Source organism: Panthera uncia, chromosome B4 (assembly GCF_023721935.1).
Source record: "Panthera uncia isolate 11264 chromosome B4, Puncia_PCG_1.0, whole genome shotgun sequence".
Lineage (NCBI taxonomy): Eukaryota > Metazoa > Chordata > Mammalia > Carnivora > Felidae > Panthera > Panthera uncia.
In genome coordinates, this window is record NC_064809.1 from 67,879,985 (window position 1) to 67,894,050 (window position 14,066).

Genomic DNA, 14,066 nt, shown 5'->3' on the forward strand with positions numbered 1-14,066 from the left:
GCGCTCTTGCTTACGTCCTTGAGCGCGCCGGAAGTGCCTGGCTAGGCGAGCGGCGACGAGCGGACGACTACATTTACGGGGTCTCCCGGTGGCCCAGAGTCGGTGAGCGCCTTTTACCTTTCCGAGGTGCACGGGGCCGAGCGCGCGGGCCGTTACGCTCAAGGAGAGCAGGCGGGCGGGTGTTTTCTGTGGCGGGACTTGGAGACTCCCGTTGCATTTGAATCGTGCCCTTGCGGTTGAGGGTGTAGAGACGCAGTGGAGTTTGGATAAAGGAAACTGTTGAGTCTGAGGCACAGGTTTGCTTCTCTTTAGCTCCTTATTATGCAGAAAGAGGACTGAACTATGTAACTTCAGTGACCCAAGATGAGTTAGGAAGTCGATAAATTTATAGAATGTGTTCGATGTACCCAGTTCAGTCTTAGGCACTTTGAGAGCTACAAAAAAAAGTGTAAAACAGGCCTTTTTCTGGCGGATATTTCAGTCTGGTTGGGAGACAAGGTCAACTTGAATTCACAGAATGACTCATCTTGAGTGTTGATATGGACAAATGTTGGACTTCTTGGCGCCTTTTTTCATCCTGTAAATCTGTAATGGGCTCACACTGCTTTTTCTCTTGAGAGGAGGTAAACGGGCCCATCATTCCTACAGAAAAATCAGAAACTAATGCAAGGTAGCTTATACTTCTGCCCACCAGCACACACAGACCAGGCCTGTAACCATTACCTGGGAGTCTGCGTGCCAGCAGCCTGGAATCTAGAGCCTCTCCTGGAGTCTGCACAATCAATCCAGATTGAAGTCGATGTCTTCTAGAAAGAAGGAAGTGCATCCAGGGCGCAGCTGAATTTTGAGAGGCCCGAATGCCTCCATGTCCGCCAGGGGACCGCTGGGACTAGTTCTCTTGGCAAACTTGTGGCCAGCCAAAACTGCCATGTTTCACATCCCCGTTATTCTTGGTTACCGCCCAAGATGTAAGCCCCTTTGGTCTTCTGTGCTACACCCTCATTCCCATGCTGCTTTGTACTTCCTCTCCCTTAGGCTATCACTGCTTCTCCCTCCTTTTCTTACACATTTCGCCCCTCAACACAACAGCTGAGCCCACTGAAACTTCTAATTCCCTGCCTAACAAATTCTTACATTGTCAACCTCTTTATGGAAATTCTTTTATCTCCTGACCATAACTAACACTTTGCTTTTGCCTTCAGCCCTTTCAGTTGAGCCCTTTTTCTAACACCTGCATTTAAGGTTAAGTGATGGCTCTTGCCATACAGAACTAATTTCGCTTCCTCAGAATATTTTTCCTGCCCCCAGGGTTTTTGTGGAGGTTCTTTTCTCTCTGCAGCATTTGATTTCTCTGACCTTTCTTCTACCTCTTTGTGGAGAATTCCTACACCTGCTAAAGTTTTCAGTTTTCCTTTGACTTTCTCTGAGGAGTATTTTGTAAATGGCGCCCCCCACCCCCCCACCACCGAGAGACTTAGGTACCCTTGCCATGTGCTAAGTGCCCTCAACTTTCCTCATCATATTACTGAACACATGTATCATATTTAATTGCTTCTCTCTTTGCCTTCTCTACTAAGCTAGGCTGTGGAGGAGGGACTGTTAATTGTCTTGTTAATTTTTGTAACTGGTGCCTAATAGGCAGGTCTTTCCTTCCTTCCTTCCTTCCTTCCTTCCTTCCTTCCTTTCTTTCTTTTTTAAATGTTTATTTATTTTTGAGAGAGAGAGACAGTGAGCATGAGTAGGGGAGGGACACAGAGAGAGGGAGACACAGAATCTGAAACAGACTCCAGGCTCTGAGCTGTCAGCACAGAGCCACACTTGGGGACCTGAGCCGAAGTCAGATGCTTAATTGACTGAGCCACTCAGGTGCCCCCAGGTATTTCTTTGATTGCAGTTGCTGCAGGTAGTCTCAGAAGTCAAGCAGTTGACATGTCCTTTGACTTTAAAATGGAAGAAGCTTTGGAAAAGGGTCGGCTGCTATTTAGCTTCAGCTGATAGTGGCTGTGTGAACATGATCCCAGTGTTGCCAGAGCATGTAGTTGTTTCAATAACAGTTGGAAACATGGTTTTTAAAAGTGATCTCTGCCAGTTAAGTGTTGTCAATGGAATAAACTTTTAAAGAAAAAAACAAACAAACCTGGGTCACACATGTGTCATGTGGCCTACCAGTCATCAGTTTGGAATCTGCTTTAGTGTTGGTATGGTATAGAAATGGGCTTTGAGGAGAATACTAGATTTTGAGCTGAGTCTTCATGGATGGTTTGAAGTTGAATGAGAGAATGGAAAGAGGTATTGTATTTTGGAAAATATGTCAAACAGCTCCAGGCTGGTGTGTGTTACTTTGTGGCATAGTGAGGAAGCTGGTATGAATGATCTTTTTGGGGAGAACTGGAGTTTAGGTGAGAGGATAGAAGGATCATATGAAGGACAGAGGAGTTTGGATTTGTTACAGTTAGTTAATGTGAAACAATCTGGATTCTTGATCAGGGAAACTTCAGGTGTGGATGATGTATCAGCAAAGTTAACTGAATATCCCTTTTTAAAGGTGAAATAGAGGGTGAAAGACTGGAAGGAGGCTCATCAGTTAAGACTGATGTGCAGTAAGATTTAGATTTGTAAGCATAGATAGGCAAACATCTGGTATTTTTGTCTACTTGTATAATTTCAGTTACTTGATCATTTACACTGAACAATCAGGAATTTCCTAAGCATTTAATACATTGCAGTGGGGCTTACATAAGAGGTATCCTTAAAGCACTGAAAAGTCAATTGTGAAACTAGTAATGCAGCACTTTAAGTTATATGGTTATTCTGAAGCAATCAGTGGTCTCCTTACCTTTAGTCTCTTTCTTCTTTAATCTATTTTGTATACTGCCAGGTCAGTCTTCTGGAATGACATTTTTCTTGCAACTTATTTCTAGACTTAAAAGCCTACAGTGAACTTCTCTAGCTTTTTCCTCTGTTTGAGCATTTAATGCCCTTGAATTTGTTCTGTCTTTGCCTGTTACCTTTGTGAAGCAATGCGATATGGTGGAAGGTGCTTGGGATTTAAAGTTATGCATACATGGGGCGCCTGGGTGGCTCAGTTGGTTGGGCGTCCGACTTTGGCTCAGGTCATGATCTCACGTTTCAGGAGTTTGAACCCCGCATCGGGCTCTGTGTTGACAGCTCAGAGCTTGGAGCCTTCTTTGGATTCTGTGTCTCTCTCTCTGCCCCTCACCTTCTCATGTTCTGTCTCTCTCGCTCTTAAAAAATAAATAAGCATAAAAAAAAGTTATGCATACTTGACTGATTCCAGGCTTTTGGCTCTGTGATTTGAGCTTTTCAGAGCCTCTGTGCTTTATGTGGGTTAGGAGAGATAATATCTACTAAAGGGAAGAAAATGAAAGCCTGTTATTCCTGTGCAGGCTTTTTTCCCATTCCTTTATAATGCAAATCTGCTTTGGTCAGTTCCATCTTTCTCAGGCACATCTTCCATAATAATTCCTTTACCTTCTTTCAGATTCTACCATCATACATCCACATTTGAACAGTCTCTCAAGACTTTATTTAACTTGGCTTTTTAAAAAATTTTTTTTCCATATTTGTTTATTTATTTTGAGAGAGAGAGAGGGGTGGGGGAGAAAGGGGCAGAGAGAAAAAAGAGAATTCCAGGCAGGATCCATGCTGTCAGTGCAGACCCCAGTGTGGGCTCGAACTCACTATCCATGAGATCATGACCTGAGCCAAGATCAAGAGTCCAGCGCTTAACCGACTGAGCCACCCAGGCGACACTCTTGGCTTTAACTAACTTTCCTATGCTTCTCTCTCCATGACCACTGAACAGTGATTAATTTTAGTAGATATTTTGCTCTATTTTGACCATGTTAATTGGCATTCGTGTTAGTCTTTTTTTCCACAGACCTTCAATATGTTCAAAAATACATTTTTAATTTAGTTCTGGAATTTAAAACATTTTTCAATAAAAATAGTATTATCTAATTTTTAGACTCAAGGCAGTCCTTAAGAGCTTCTTGTTTCAATTTAGGGTGTATGGAAAATGTTTACCTTGCTTTAAGGTCAGTGTATCTCATCTTGAGATGAGAGTAGTTTAAAATTTTTGAAAAGTGGAAGTGTTCCATCCCAGGCCACTTATATAGGGATTTCAGAGGACGGGGCCTAAGCATTGGTATTTTTAAAGCTCTTTAGATGATTCTTATGTGCAGCCAGTGGTAAGCACTGCTTTAGGTGCTAGAACTAAAGGATTCTCATTGATACCTTTTTCTCAAGAATGAAGTGGCATTAGTGTCATGAGAATTGTGGTAGGAGCCATAATCATAACCTTTTTTTAAGATTTTACTTTTTTTTTTTTTTTTTAATTTTTTTTTTTTTTCAATGTTTTTTATTTATTTTTGGGACAGAGAGAGACAAAGCATGAACGGGGGAGGGGCAAAGAGAGAGGGAGACACAGAATCGGAAACAGGCTCCAGGCTCCGAGCCGTCAGCCCAGAGCCTGACGCGGGGCTCGAACTCACGGACCGCGAGATCGTGACCTGGCTGAAGTCGGACGCTTAACCGACTGCGCCACCCAGGCGCCCCAAGATTTTACTTTTTTAAAAGTAATCTCTATACCCGACATGGGGCCCAAACTCACAACCCTGAGATTAAGAGTCCCATATTCCAATGACTGAGCCATCCAGGTGCCCAGGAACCATAATCTTATAGTGCTCGTTGGAAGTTTTCTGAATACGTGTTTGCCCCACTCCCCAAAACATTTCGTAAGCTGAGTGGCATTAAAGAAAGAGGTAATTAATGTTTTGTAAAAGCAAAAATCTTCTTTTGATTTCTTTTGGTTAGTGTAAACAGGTGCTAATGTAGGTCTTGGCAAAAGCAAAGTGGCATAAATTGAACTTGAGATAGCAGGGGAACCTGTAATTAAAAGGTATAAATCAGTATTCAGGTTCCCCAGAATGGCTCATGTGGAGGTCATGAATAATATGTCTTTATTCAGCCAGTATTTAATAAACACCTTTACCCTGCTAAACAACAGGAGTAAGAGAGGCACACAGTCATTGCCTTTGCAGTAGTGTTGAGTTTGAGAGGAAGGAGTGGAAGAAAAGTAAATTGCATATGACGCTATATAGTACTGTCATAGCAAGATACTTCAAGAGGCCCAAAGAAAGAACAACATTGTTCTTTCTGGAGAATATAAGAGAACCTGACATTTAAGTGAATCCTGAAGGAAGAGTAGAGGGTGAATGCAGCTAAGATCTAGGCAGAGGAAAAGCATGCAAAACTGTGGTGGTGAGATTTAGTGGCACACTTACAGAACAAAAACAAGTTTGATAAGTCTGGAGGTTCTGGAGACTATTGGGGAAATGGTGGGGGTGAAGCTAGAAAGGCCGAAGCAAGATCACAAATAAGCCTTTTTTTAAGGTTAGGATTGAATCCTCATTCAACCCTGGTGGGGACCCACTGAGAGATTTTTAAATCAGATGTCTTACCAGGGTGAGCATTCTGGCTACAATTTCTAGAGTGAAGAAGAAGCAGGGAGACCAGTGTTTTACTACTGGGGAGTCCAGTGGCTAGACTAGGAACATCTGATATTTATATATTGAGGTGAAAGAAATAATTGGATTTAATGAATAGTTAAATATGAAAAGTTCTGGGTCTTGTGTGATTCGGGTTTCTGATTTGGGCTGTTGGGTACCTGGTGGTGTCATTGACTAAAATGGGGAACACAGGAGATGAAGCAGGTTTCTGAGAAGTGTGAACCATTGGCATGTTGAATTGCAGACGTCTGTGAGACATCTGCTTGAATGGAGTCAGGATGGAAGTGAAATCATTTATCTAGAGGGGTCATATTACCAGCATTAATAAATTGACTCCATGAACACTGAACACATTGTGCAAATTGTTCTAGGTGCTTAATATTAATCATTGAATAACATAGAGATCCCTGCTTTCATATAGTTCATATTCTTAGTAGCAAGGGACCAATAATATGCATCAAAAATAATTTACATAATATCTTAGATAACTAGTGCGATGATTTAGGGCGGTCTGGTAGACAGGTGACATTAAGAAGGTGAATTTTGAGGGATGAGGAAGTTAACCAGATACCTGGAGAAAAGCATTCTAGGTTGGGGTAGGAGTGGGGGTTGGAATTGCCTGTGCAAAGGTCTAATGCTCATCTAGAGTATGAGGTCATATGGGGCTTTTCTATTCACTAACCATGGTTTGCTGTTAAAGTAGTTATTAATGAAAATAAAGAGTGAAAGGAATGGGTTTAGAGAGGAGGGAAAGCTATTTTTTTTTATTCTGAGTTTTTTTTTTTTTTTAATTGTGTTTAGAGCCAAAAAGAGCAGTGTGCACAGTTATTCTATAGTTTAAGCTGCTACTAGAACCAGTTTGGATAAGTTGAAAAATTACTGCTACCATAACCAGTTTGGATAAGGTGGAAAATAGATCTAACTGTGGGTTCAAAGTGTGAATGGTTTGACACAAGGATTATTGTCTGTGACTTTGTGTTTTCTCAGTTTCTAGGCTACTATGACCAAATTCCAATCTTCCCTATCCTCTTACCCCTCAACTGAAGTTAACATAATAATGGTTGGCTTAGTGGAGTGTTCTGAGAAAGGTTTATTTCTTTTCTGGATTAAATATACCATGATGGTATATTAAACATACTCTAATGAATATGGCATAAGAGAATGCAATTTTTATAATTTAGAACTAGTTCTTAGCAAACTTCTAGATGAAGCTTATGTTCTCCATACTGAATTCTAATTCTGTTCTCTGCCTTATTGTGATATAGAGGGTCCTTCCATTTTTCAGTTCTGTTCTTCAGTTTTCATATCCTTTTGGATCAGAGAACTTTACTGGAGTACTTCTGAGACTCCACTAATGGGAGATTAGTGAAGTGATTACACGGTAAGTAATATGATCACTTCAGTGAGAGCATTTTGTTTAAATTTAGATGATTGGCTTCTAGTTGTGGAATGGGTCAATTTCCTAAATCTGGATAATGTCATAAATAACATATGCTGCTAATCAGAAGGTTGTTGAAAAGATTACCTTTTCTCTTCTCTGTTGTCTTAATTCAAGATTCAGTTTATGACCTATCTTCTTTACTGCCTAATATTATTTCTTTTCTTTTGTATGTAATCCTCAAACTGTGTCTTCTGTTTTGTTTTACTAACAGTACAAGGTTGCATATGGAATATTCTATTTATACTCCTGTTTGCCTAATTATATAGATTTCTTAAGAATAGGGGATGTTTTATAATTTGACATGGGCTTCACCAGTGCTGTTTGAATTTTTGAAGTGTTAAATACTGGTGGATGATAATTATTTTAATCCACCAAGCTGTATTTAGTCTTACCATTTTGTAGTGTTCTACTATTTTTATACTCTTTATTCTGAAAATATATGGTAATTTAGATAATAAAGCATTGTATTCTGATAGTGCTGTTTTGTAAAAACATTAATAGGTGTAGTAAGAGTACATCTAAAAACTAGATACCTGTATATTCTGTAAAGAGGTCAATATTTAGCATACTCACCAGTAAGAGATAGCTTTAAAAAATGAAATAATTGTTACAGAAGAGTATAGTCTAATGTTTATATTTAATCATTGTATTACAGACATTTAAGCAATTTATTATTTTTTGTAAAGGAAACGAATTTCCTTTTATAGAATTATTCAATTGTGTATAGTAAGTGAAATTTTAAATTAAGATCTTTCTTTTATTTTTATTTCTTATTTGTTAAATGTTTATATTTATTTATTTTGAGAGAGAGTGCGTGCGCGTGAGAATCCCAAGCAGGCTTCCACTCTGTCAGCCAGCGCAGAGCCCAAGGCGGGGCTCTATCTCACAAACCATGAGATCATGACCTGAGCCGAAATCAAGAGTCAGACACTCAACCGACTGAGCCACCCAGGTGCCCCTCAACTTTTTAAAGTAAAGAGAATTTATTTACTAAACATTTTTACATTTAACTGATTTCGATAGCTCCCTGTAAGATGAATACTCCACTGGGGCATCATCAAACATGGAGTTAAATATGCAAAACTGTTTTAGGATTAACTGTAGGAATTGAAATTATAGTAACATTAGTGCAATGAGTAGCTGTTTCATTGTTGCTGTTTGTTTCTAGTAGAAATTAAGTTTAATATACAGATTGATACCCTACAGAAGTGGTAGTTATATTCAGCAAATTCATCTGGGAGTTTGCCAGATAAATTCATGTTTCTGTTTTTGTCTTTTACTGTGTTAAAATACACATAGAATTTACCATTCTAACCATTAAATATACAATTCATGGGTATTAATAAGTACATTCACATTGTTGCAACCATCACTCCCATCCAACACTTTCATCTTCCCAAACTAAAACAACATACTCATTGAATGGTAAGTTTCTATCAGATAATGTACATTTATTTTGGCTTTTTTCTGCTTCCACTTGATGAGTCATCTCCAGATTTTAGCTTTGATTGATTTTGTTCATATTTAACTCTTTCACAAATACATTTAATTGGTCTCTTGTCTCTTGATGATGTATATTCTAGGCATTCTATTTTGAATTCTTATATTTTTAATTTTGCCTTGTACTTGCTGCTTTGTTTCCAATTTTACTTTCTTTGCTACTTTTTTTTAAGCTTCTGTAAATTGTAGATTGATTAATTAAAGTAGAAATCTTTTGAGGTAATAACAATAAAATTCTATTATTTGTCTTGTAGACTTCCAGGCAGAAAAAGGAACTAGATCAGGAGTGACCTCTAAATTTAAGACTGTAAAAAAGAACTTTATTTTTGCATGTGGCTAGTGAGCACAAAATTTCTATGTAGCAATTAAATGGGCCTAGTCTTTCCAGTAGAGCCACTCCTATCCTTTGAGTTTCTGGTAAAGTGGTAGATAGAGCTACAGGCTTGAGTAGACTTAGATTCCCCACTTTTTTTTTTTTTTTTTTTTTAAGATAAGACTGGTTCATAGATTTGCAATTTCCATCATGATATGCACATTACTTATTTGTTGTTACTGTCTTCATTTTACCTAAACTTGCTCAGTGCACTTTATTTCTTTTGGGGGAAAGTCTTAAAAGTTCTCCATCATGGGAGATTACAGGGTGCAAGTTCTGGAATGAAGTCACAGGAGTAAAAAAGCACAGCCTAGAGAATATAGTCAATGACATTGTAATAGTGCTATATGGTGACAGATGGTAGCTACATTTGTGAGCAGAGCATAATGTGTAATTACCATGTTGTACACCTGAAACTAATGTAATGTTGGGTGTCAACTGTCCTCAAATCTAAACAAAAAGTTCTTCATCAAATTTTTATCTAGTAGATATAGTATTTTTTGATGAGTTGATGATTCTTGCCTTGATTTTGGGATGATTTTTGAACATGGGACTATTTATTGCCAATATAAAACTGTGGGGATTTCCAGATTAAGGATACTAGATTTTTTTTAATAGGTGAGATATTTTAAAGCCAGCATTCTTAATATTCTAGATGAAAATTGCCTTAAAAATCTCAAGCAGTTCTTTCAAAGATAAGGGTAAGAAAACTGTCCTGCCCAGCTCTGAACTGGCAAAATTAGGAGAATTCTTTTAATATAATTAGGTTATTCTTATGAAACTTGGGTGGCCTCTTGTGGTCAAAATAATCTCTTCTATTTTTAAAAATGTGTTTGAAGGGAGTTCGGCTTACTAATGGTCATACTTTTTTGCTCTTAGGGTTTTATTTATACAAATAATGAAGGGTTAATTATTTTTCTCCATTGGTTGATTTATACAGACACAAATCCTTATGTCTGTATTTTTCCCCCCCTCCTACAGGAGATTGTTGAAAACTTTATATTTGATTCCTGAAAGTACTCAAGTAAGTAGTATAGTAGTTATTCTTACATTTTTTGTGGGAAGCCAGTAATTTTAATATCGTAGTGTTATATCTAGTTAAGAATCTATATAGTATTTCCTTAGAACTCTTGTAGTTTATTTTTGTTTCATTAATTACAGAATCTTTTACTTGTTTTCCTTAAGTTCATTAATTTATATTCATAGTTTTTGCCATCACTTTACACGTTATGCTTATGTTTTTAAATAAAAAAAAATTGTAAAGTTTTATTTTAGTCTGTACCCCACATAGGGCTTGAACTCAAAATCCTGAGATCTAGAGTCACATGTGCCTTCGACTGAGATGCTTATTGAACGATTTCCAAGACCTTTAAATATAGTTCTTTATTTTTGTTATGGGTCATAGGATGTATATAAAACATGCCTTGAAAATATTCACCTTCCTATACTCAGCCACCCAGTTCTCCCCAGTGGCAGGCACTGTGCCTTTTCTTGCTTATACTCCCAGAAGTATTCTGTGCACTTGCATATATATTCATACCCTGTCTTTATATTTTCCCAGAGTGGCAGCATATTCAACATACTAATCTACCCTTTGTTGTTTCTTACTTACCAGTGTATCTCGGCATTCTTTCTATATTATATATGGGGTGACTTTTCTTTGAAATGGCTTGCATAATGATCCTTTATATGAATGTACAACATTTTATTTATTCTGTACCCTCCTGACCATCATTTTAGGTTGCTTTCAGTCTTTGCTGTTCACCTATGGAAGTATACATAGAAGTTGAATTACCAGGTCAAAGCATATGTGCATTTAATATTTAATGTTAATTGCCAGTTTTTTTCCCCAGTCTGTACCAAAGTATACTTGTTTCGTTAATATAGGAGAGTGTTGCTTTTCTTACTCTAGTCAAAGGAGTTTGATTTTTGCAGAGCTTTGGGTGAAAATTAGTACTCCATTATAGTTGTCATTTTCATTTTTCTTATTTTGAAGAAAGTTGAGCATCTTTTCAAAAGACTGAGTCATTGTATTTACTCTTTTTGTGAACTGACTTCATATCATTTGTGCATTTTTCTTTTGTGTTCATTTTTTTTTCTGTGATTTGGTTTCATTTGGTTGCTGTTATTTCTCCGTACTGTCTCTCAAGTAGGATAAATGATGGATTCAGTAAAAGTGGGATAGGTGGAGTAATTTTGACAATTTCTTTTCTTTTTTTTTCAACTTCCAAGCTTCCATCAGGTCTTGTACCTAAAAGATTGGTTACTTTGAAATAACATTCTTAATGACGTCTGATTATGGACCTGGAATTCAGGTTGATTAATGTTAGAGCTAATTTGCGACTTAAGATTTTTCTAGGCATATTGGCATTAGTTCATTTTATTAGGTCTATTTGTATTAGAAAATATTGTAGGTTTGTTTTTACAGAGAAAATTAAGATTGTTTGTACTATGGATAGTGTCAAAAAATACTGCCCTAATCTTTTAGGCTTTGTTTTTTTCTTAGACCATAGAATTCTGTATTGCCAAGATGGGATGTCATCTCTTTTTTCCCCTTTAGAGTTACTACGTCATAAAGAGCCACCAAAAATCTTTTGACATGTATCTTCTCTGAGAAATGTTCCTTCTTCACAACTGTGCGGACTAGAGCTGGACTTGTTGCTCTATTTTCTATGTACTAAAAGGCCCTGAGTTAGTACCAGTCCCATTTTCAGTTCTTGTTCGTGATCATCCTTCTACATATCAGATAGTTCATAGTTCTTGGGTCAGAACCTGCTTCATTTTCTCCTGGTTCTGCCCTGTTAACCATTTCTCATCTACTCTGGTGGTTATTGAGCTGCTGCCTGTGGGCTGCCTGCCTGTTTTTGTAAATAAAAATTTTTTTGGAACATGACCACACTGCTACATTTATATGTATTGTCTATGGCTGCTTTCATATTATAACAGTAGAATTGAGTAGTTATGACAGAGACCTGTGACCTGCAAGGCTGAAAATATTAGTCTGATCCTTTACAAAGAAGTTTGCCAACCACTGATCTATTGTATTGCGATTTCATAGAAATGACCTTCAGGCTATTTCCTGCACCCTTTTCTCATCTTCTTCCTGCATTAGCCCTCCACCCAGAACATATCAGCTCTCAGTCAAAGTAGGAAGCCTCTCTCTGCACCCTAAATGTGAAAAATGTTGATAGAACTTTTAATTTCAAATTTTATGAGAGTGTCTCTGCATTAAAATAAATCTATGGTATTAAAAGCAAAATCGAGAGTGCTCTATTTTGGGGTTTGTTGAGTGTGTTTTTATAGGATTTAACACTTAAAGTTTTTAACACTTTTTTTTGGTTAACCATTTCATTGAACATATAGAGGAGATAAGCTCCAAGACTGTAGAAAAACAAAAAACTTAGTGTTCTAGAAACCATCCACCAAGAAATAGGAGTAGCATTGCTTGCTGATCAGAGTTTTAAGTTATTCAGGAGAATGAATCTTTTCTAATTTTTACTATAAAAATGAAGAAATATTGGGGGTCTTAGGGATCTTTTTACTATAGTTGATGGGAACAGCTCTTTGAAGCTTTAAATAGCCTTCAAAATGGAAGGTGGAGCTTTCTATTATATTTTTTTTAAAAGAACATTTCAAAATTATTTGGAGGGAGAATTGCCTTAATCATTCTTTTTTTCTTTTGGTCACTTATATTGTTTTCATTAAGTATCTCTGGAAAATACTGGTTGGAAAATAACTACTTGTTTTTTTAAATCTTCTCTACTACTTCCTAAAAACATAAAAACTGTAATTCTTTGGTTCCTTTTTGTTTAGTGGCTTACAGAAGAGATGAAATGTGGTCTGAGGGACGATATGACTATGAAAGACTTCCAAGAGAACGAGTACCGCCTCGAAGTCACCCCAGTGTAAGTTGCTAATGATGTAGAATAATTCGCAACCTAGTATGGAAGTGAATTTTGTACACCAAAGCTTGGCCTCCTAACAAAATCTTTTAGTGCCAAAAATTTACCAGTTTAGGTTGAAATATAGACACATTAAGTTTATCTTTTAAAAGTTAAAAGTTTGAAAATAAAAGGCAATATTTCATTTATATAGATTTCTAAATATGGAAATAAATTTCTAAAATGGAAAGTTTTTATATTGAATTGAATTTGTGAAGAAAATGGAGGTTTTATAAAGGTAGACCATCAGTTAATGAAGGAGTATTTGAGCATCTGCTCCTACTCTTAGCTGTCACCTATTTTTCTTTATTCCTAAAAATGTTTGCGAATTGGAAACATTAAAAAGTGAAATTAAAAAGTAGGGGCAGCTCAGCGGCAGGCAGGCAGCTTCTGGTGTACTGTCCTACTGTTTGTCTCTTTGTTGCTCTGGGAATTGGGAAGTTTTAATGAGACCTTTTCTCAAGGAGCTTGCTATTTTGCTTATTATTGTATTCCCAGCACCATCTAGTACCTGGCACATAGTAGGAGCTCAGTGTTTATTGAATGAATATATGTACTCTTTCCCCAAAATCCTCTGCAGAGACCCAAAGGAAGGTTTGTAGAAGGTCAAGAAGCTGTCAGTCTTAAACTTTTGCACAGGCACATTCTAAGCATCAGGGGATTTGGGTTGTGGTGATGGTATGTAGATATATTATGGATCCATTATACACTATCATAGGGAACAAATATTTGTTTATATGTTGTTTTTTTACTTCTATATTTGAAGTAAATCTTACAACCTATTTAGATTGGTAATGTCACATTCAGCATTGTCATTTGGCCTCAATTATAGCATAGGTGGGGGTTGATCTAAAATGATGAAAGATGGGCTCTTTGGCTTTTGGCTTGGAGGAGGTGAAGGTGCAGTTGTCCTAAATCTGGGTTCATCCTGACCCCAGTTGCCTCCACCATGCTGCCAAAGTCTGAGATTCCAGTCCCAAAGTGATCAAAGTGTATACCTGAGGTGCATCAGTGGGGAAGTTGGTACCATGTCTGCCCTGGTCCCCAAGATCAGCCCCCTGCGTCTGTCTCCAGTAAAGGTTGGTGATGACATCACCACGGTAACCCGTGATTAGAAGGGTCTGAGGATTACAGTGAAACTGACCATTCGGAGCAGAAAGGCCCAGATTGAATTGGTATCTTCTGCCTCTGTCCTAATTATCAAAGCTGTCAAGCAATCACCAAGAGACAGAAGCAGAAAAACATTAAGCACGGTGGAAATACCACTTTTGATGAGATTG

General features: G+C 37.5%; 1 protein-coding gene across 7 annotated transcripts in view; it reads left to right on the forward strand.

Moving 5' to 3' along the window:
• Positions 1-9: 9 nt before the first annotated feature.
• PPHLN1 (periphilin 1) overlaps positions 10-14,066 on the forward strand; it is a 159,581-nt gene continuing 145,524 nt past the window's right edge. For 2 of the 7 annotated variants that reach the window (XR_007456643.1, XM_049625311.1), the window contains exons 1-4: positions 67-102; positions 7,780-7,944; positions 9,827-9,869; positions 12,659-12,750. Coding sequence is in view for 6 of the 7 variants with exons in the window: in XM_049625311.1 (XP_049481268.1) it covers position 9,869; positions 12,659-12,750 (93 nt within the window). In the remaining variant the exon portion in view is untranslated. Of the gene's footprint in view, positions 103-7,779; positions 7,945-8,954; positions 9,870-12,658; positions 12,751-14,066 lie in introns of those variants that run through there. The other 5 variants (XM_049625312.1, XM_049625313.1, XM_049625308.1 and 2 more) reach the window with 4 other exon arrangements.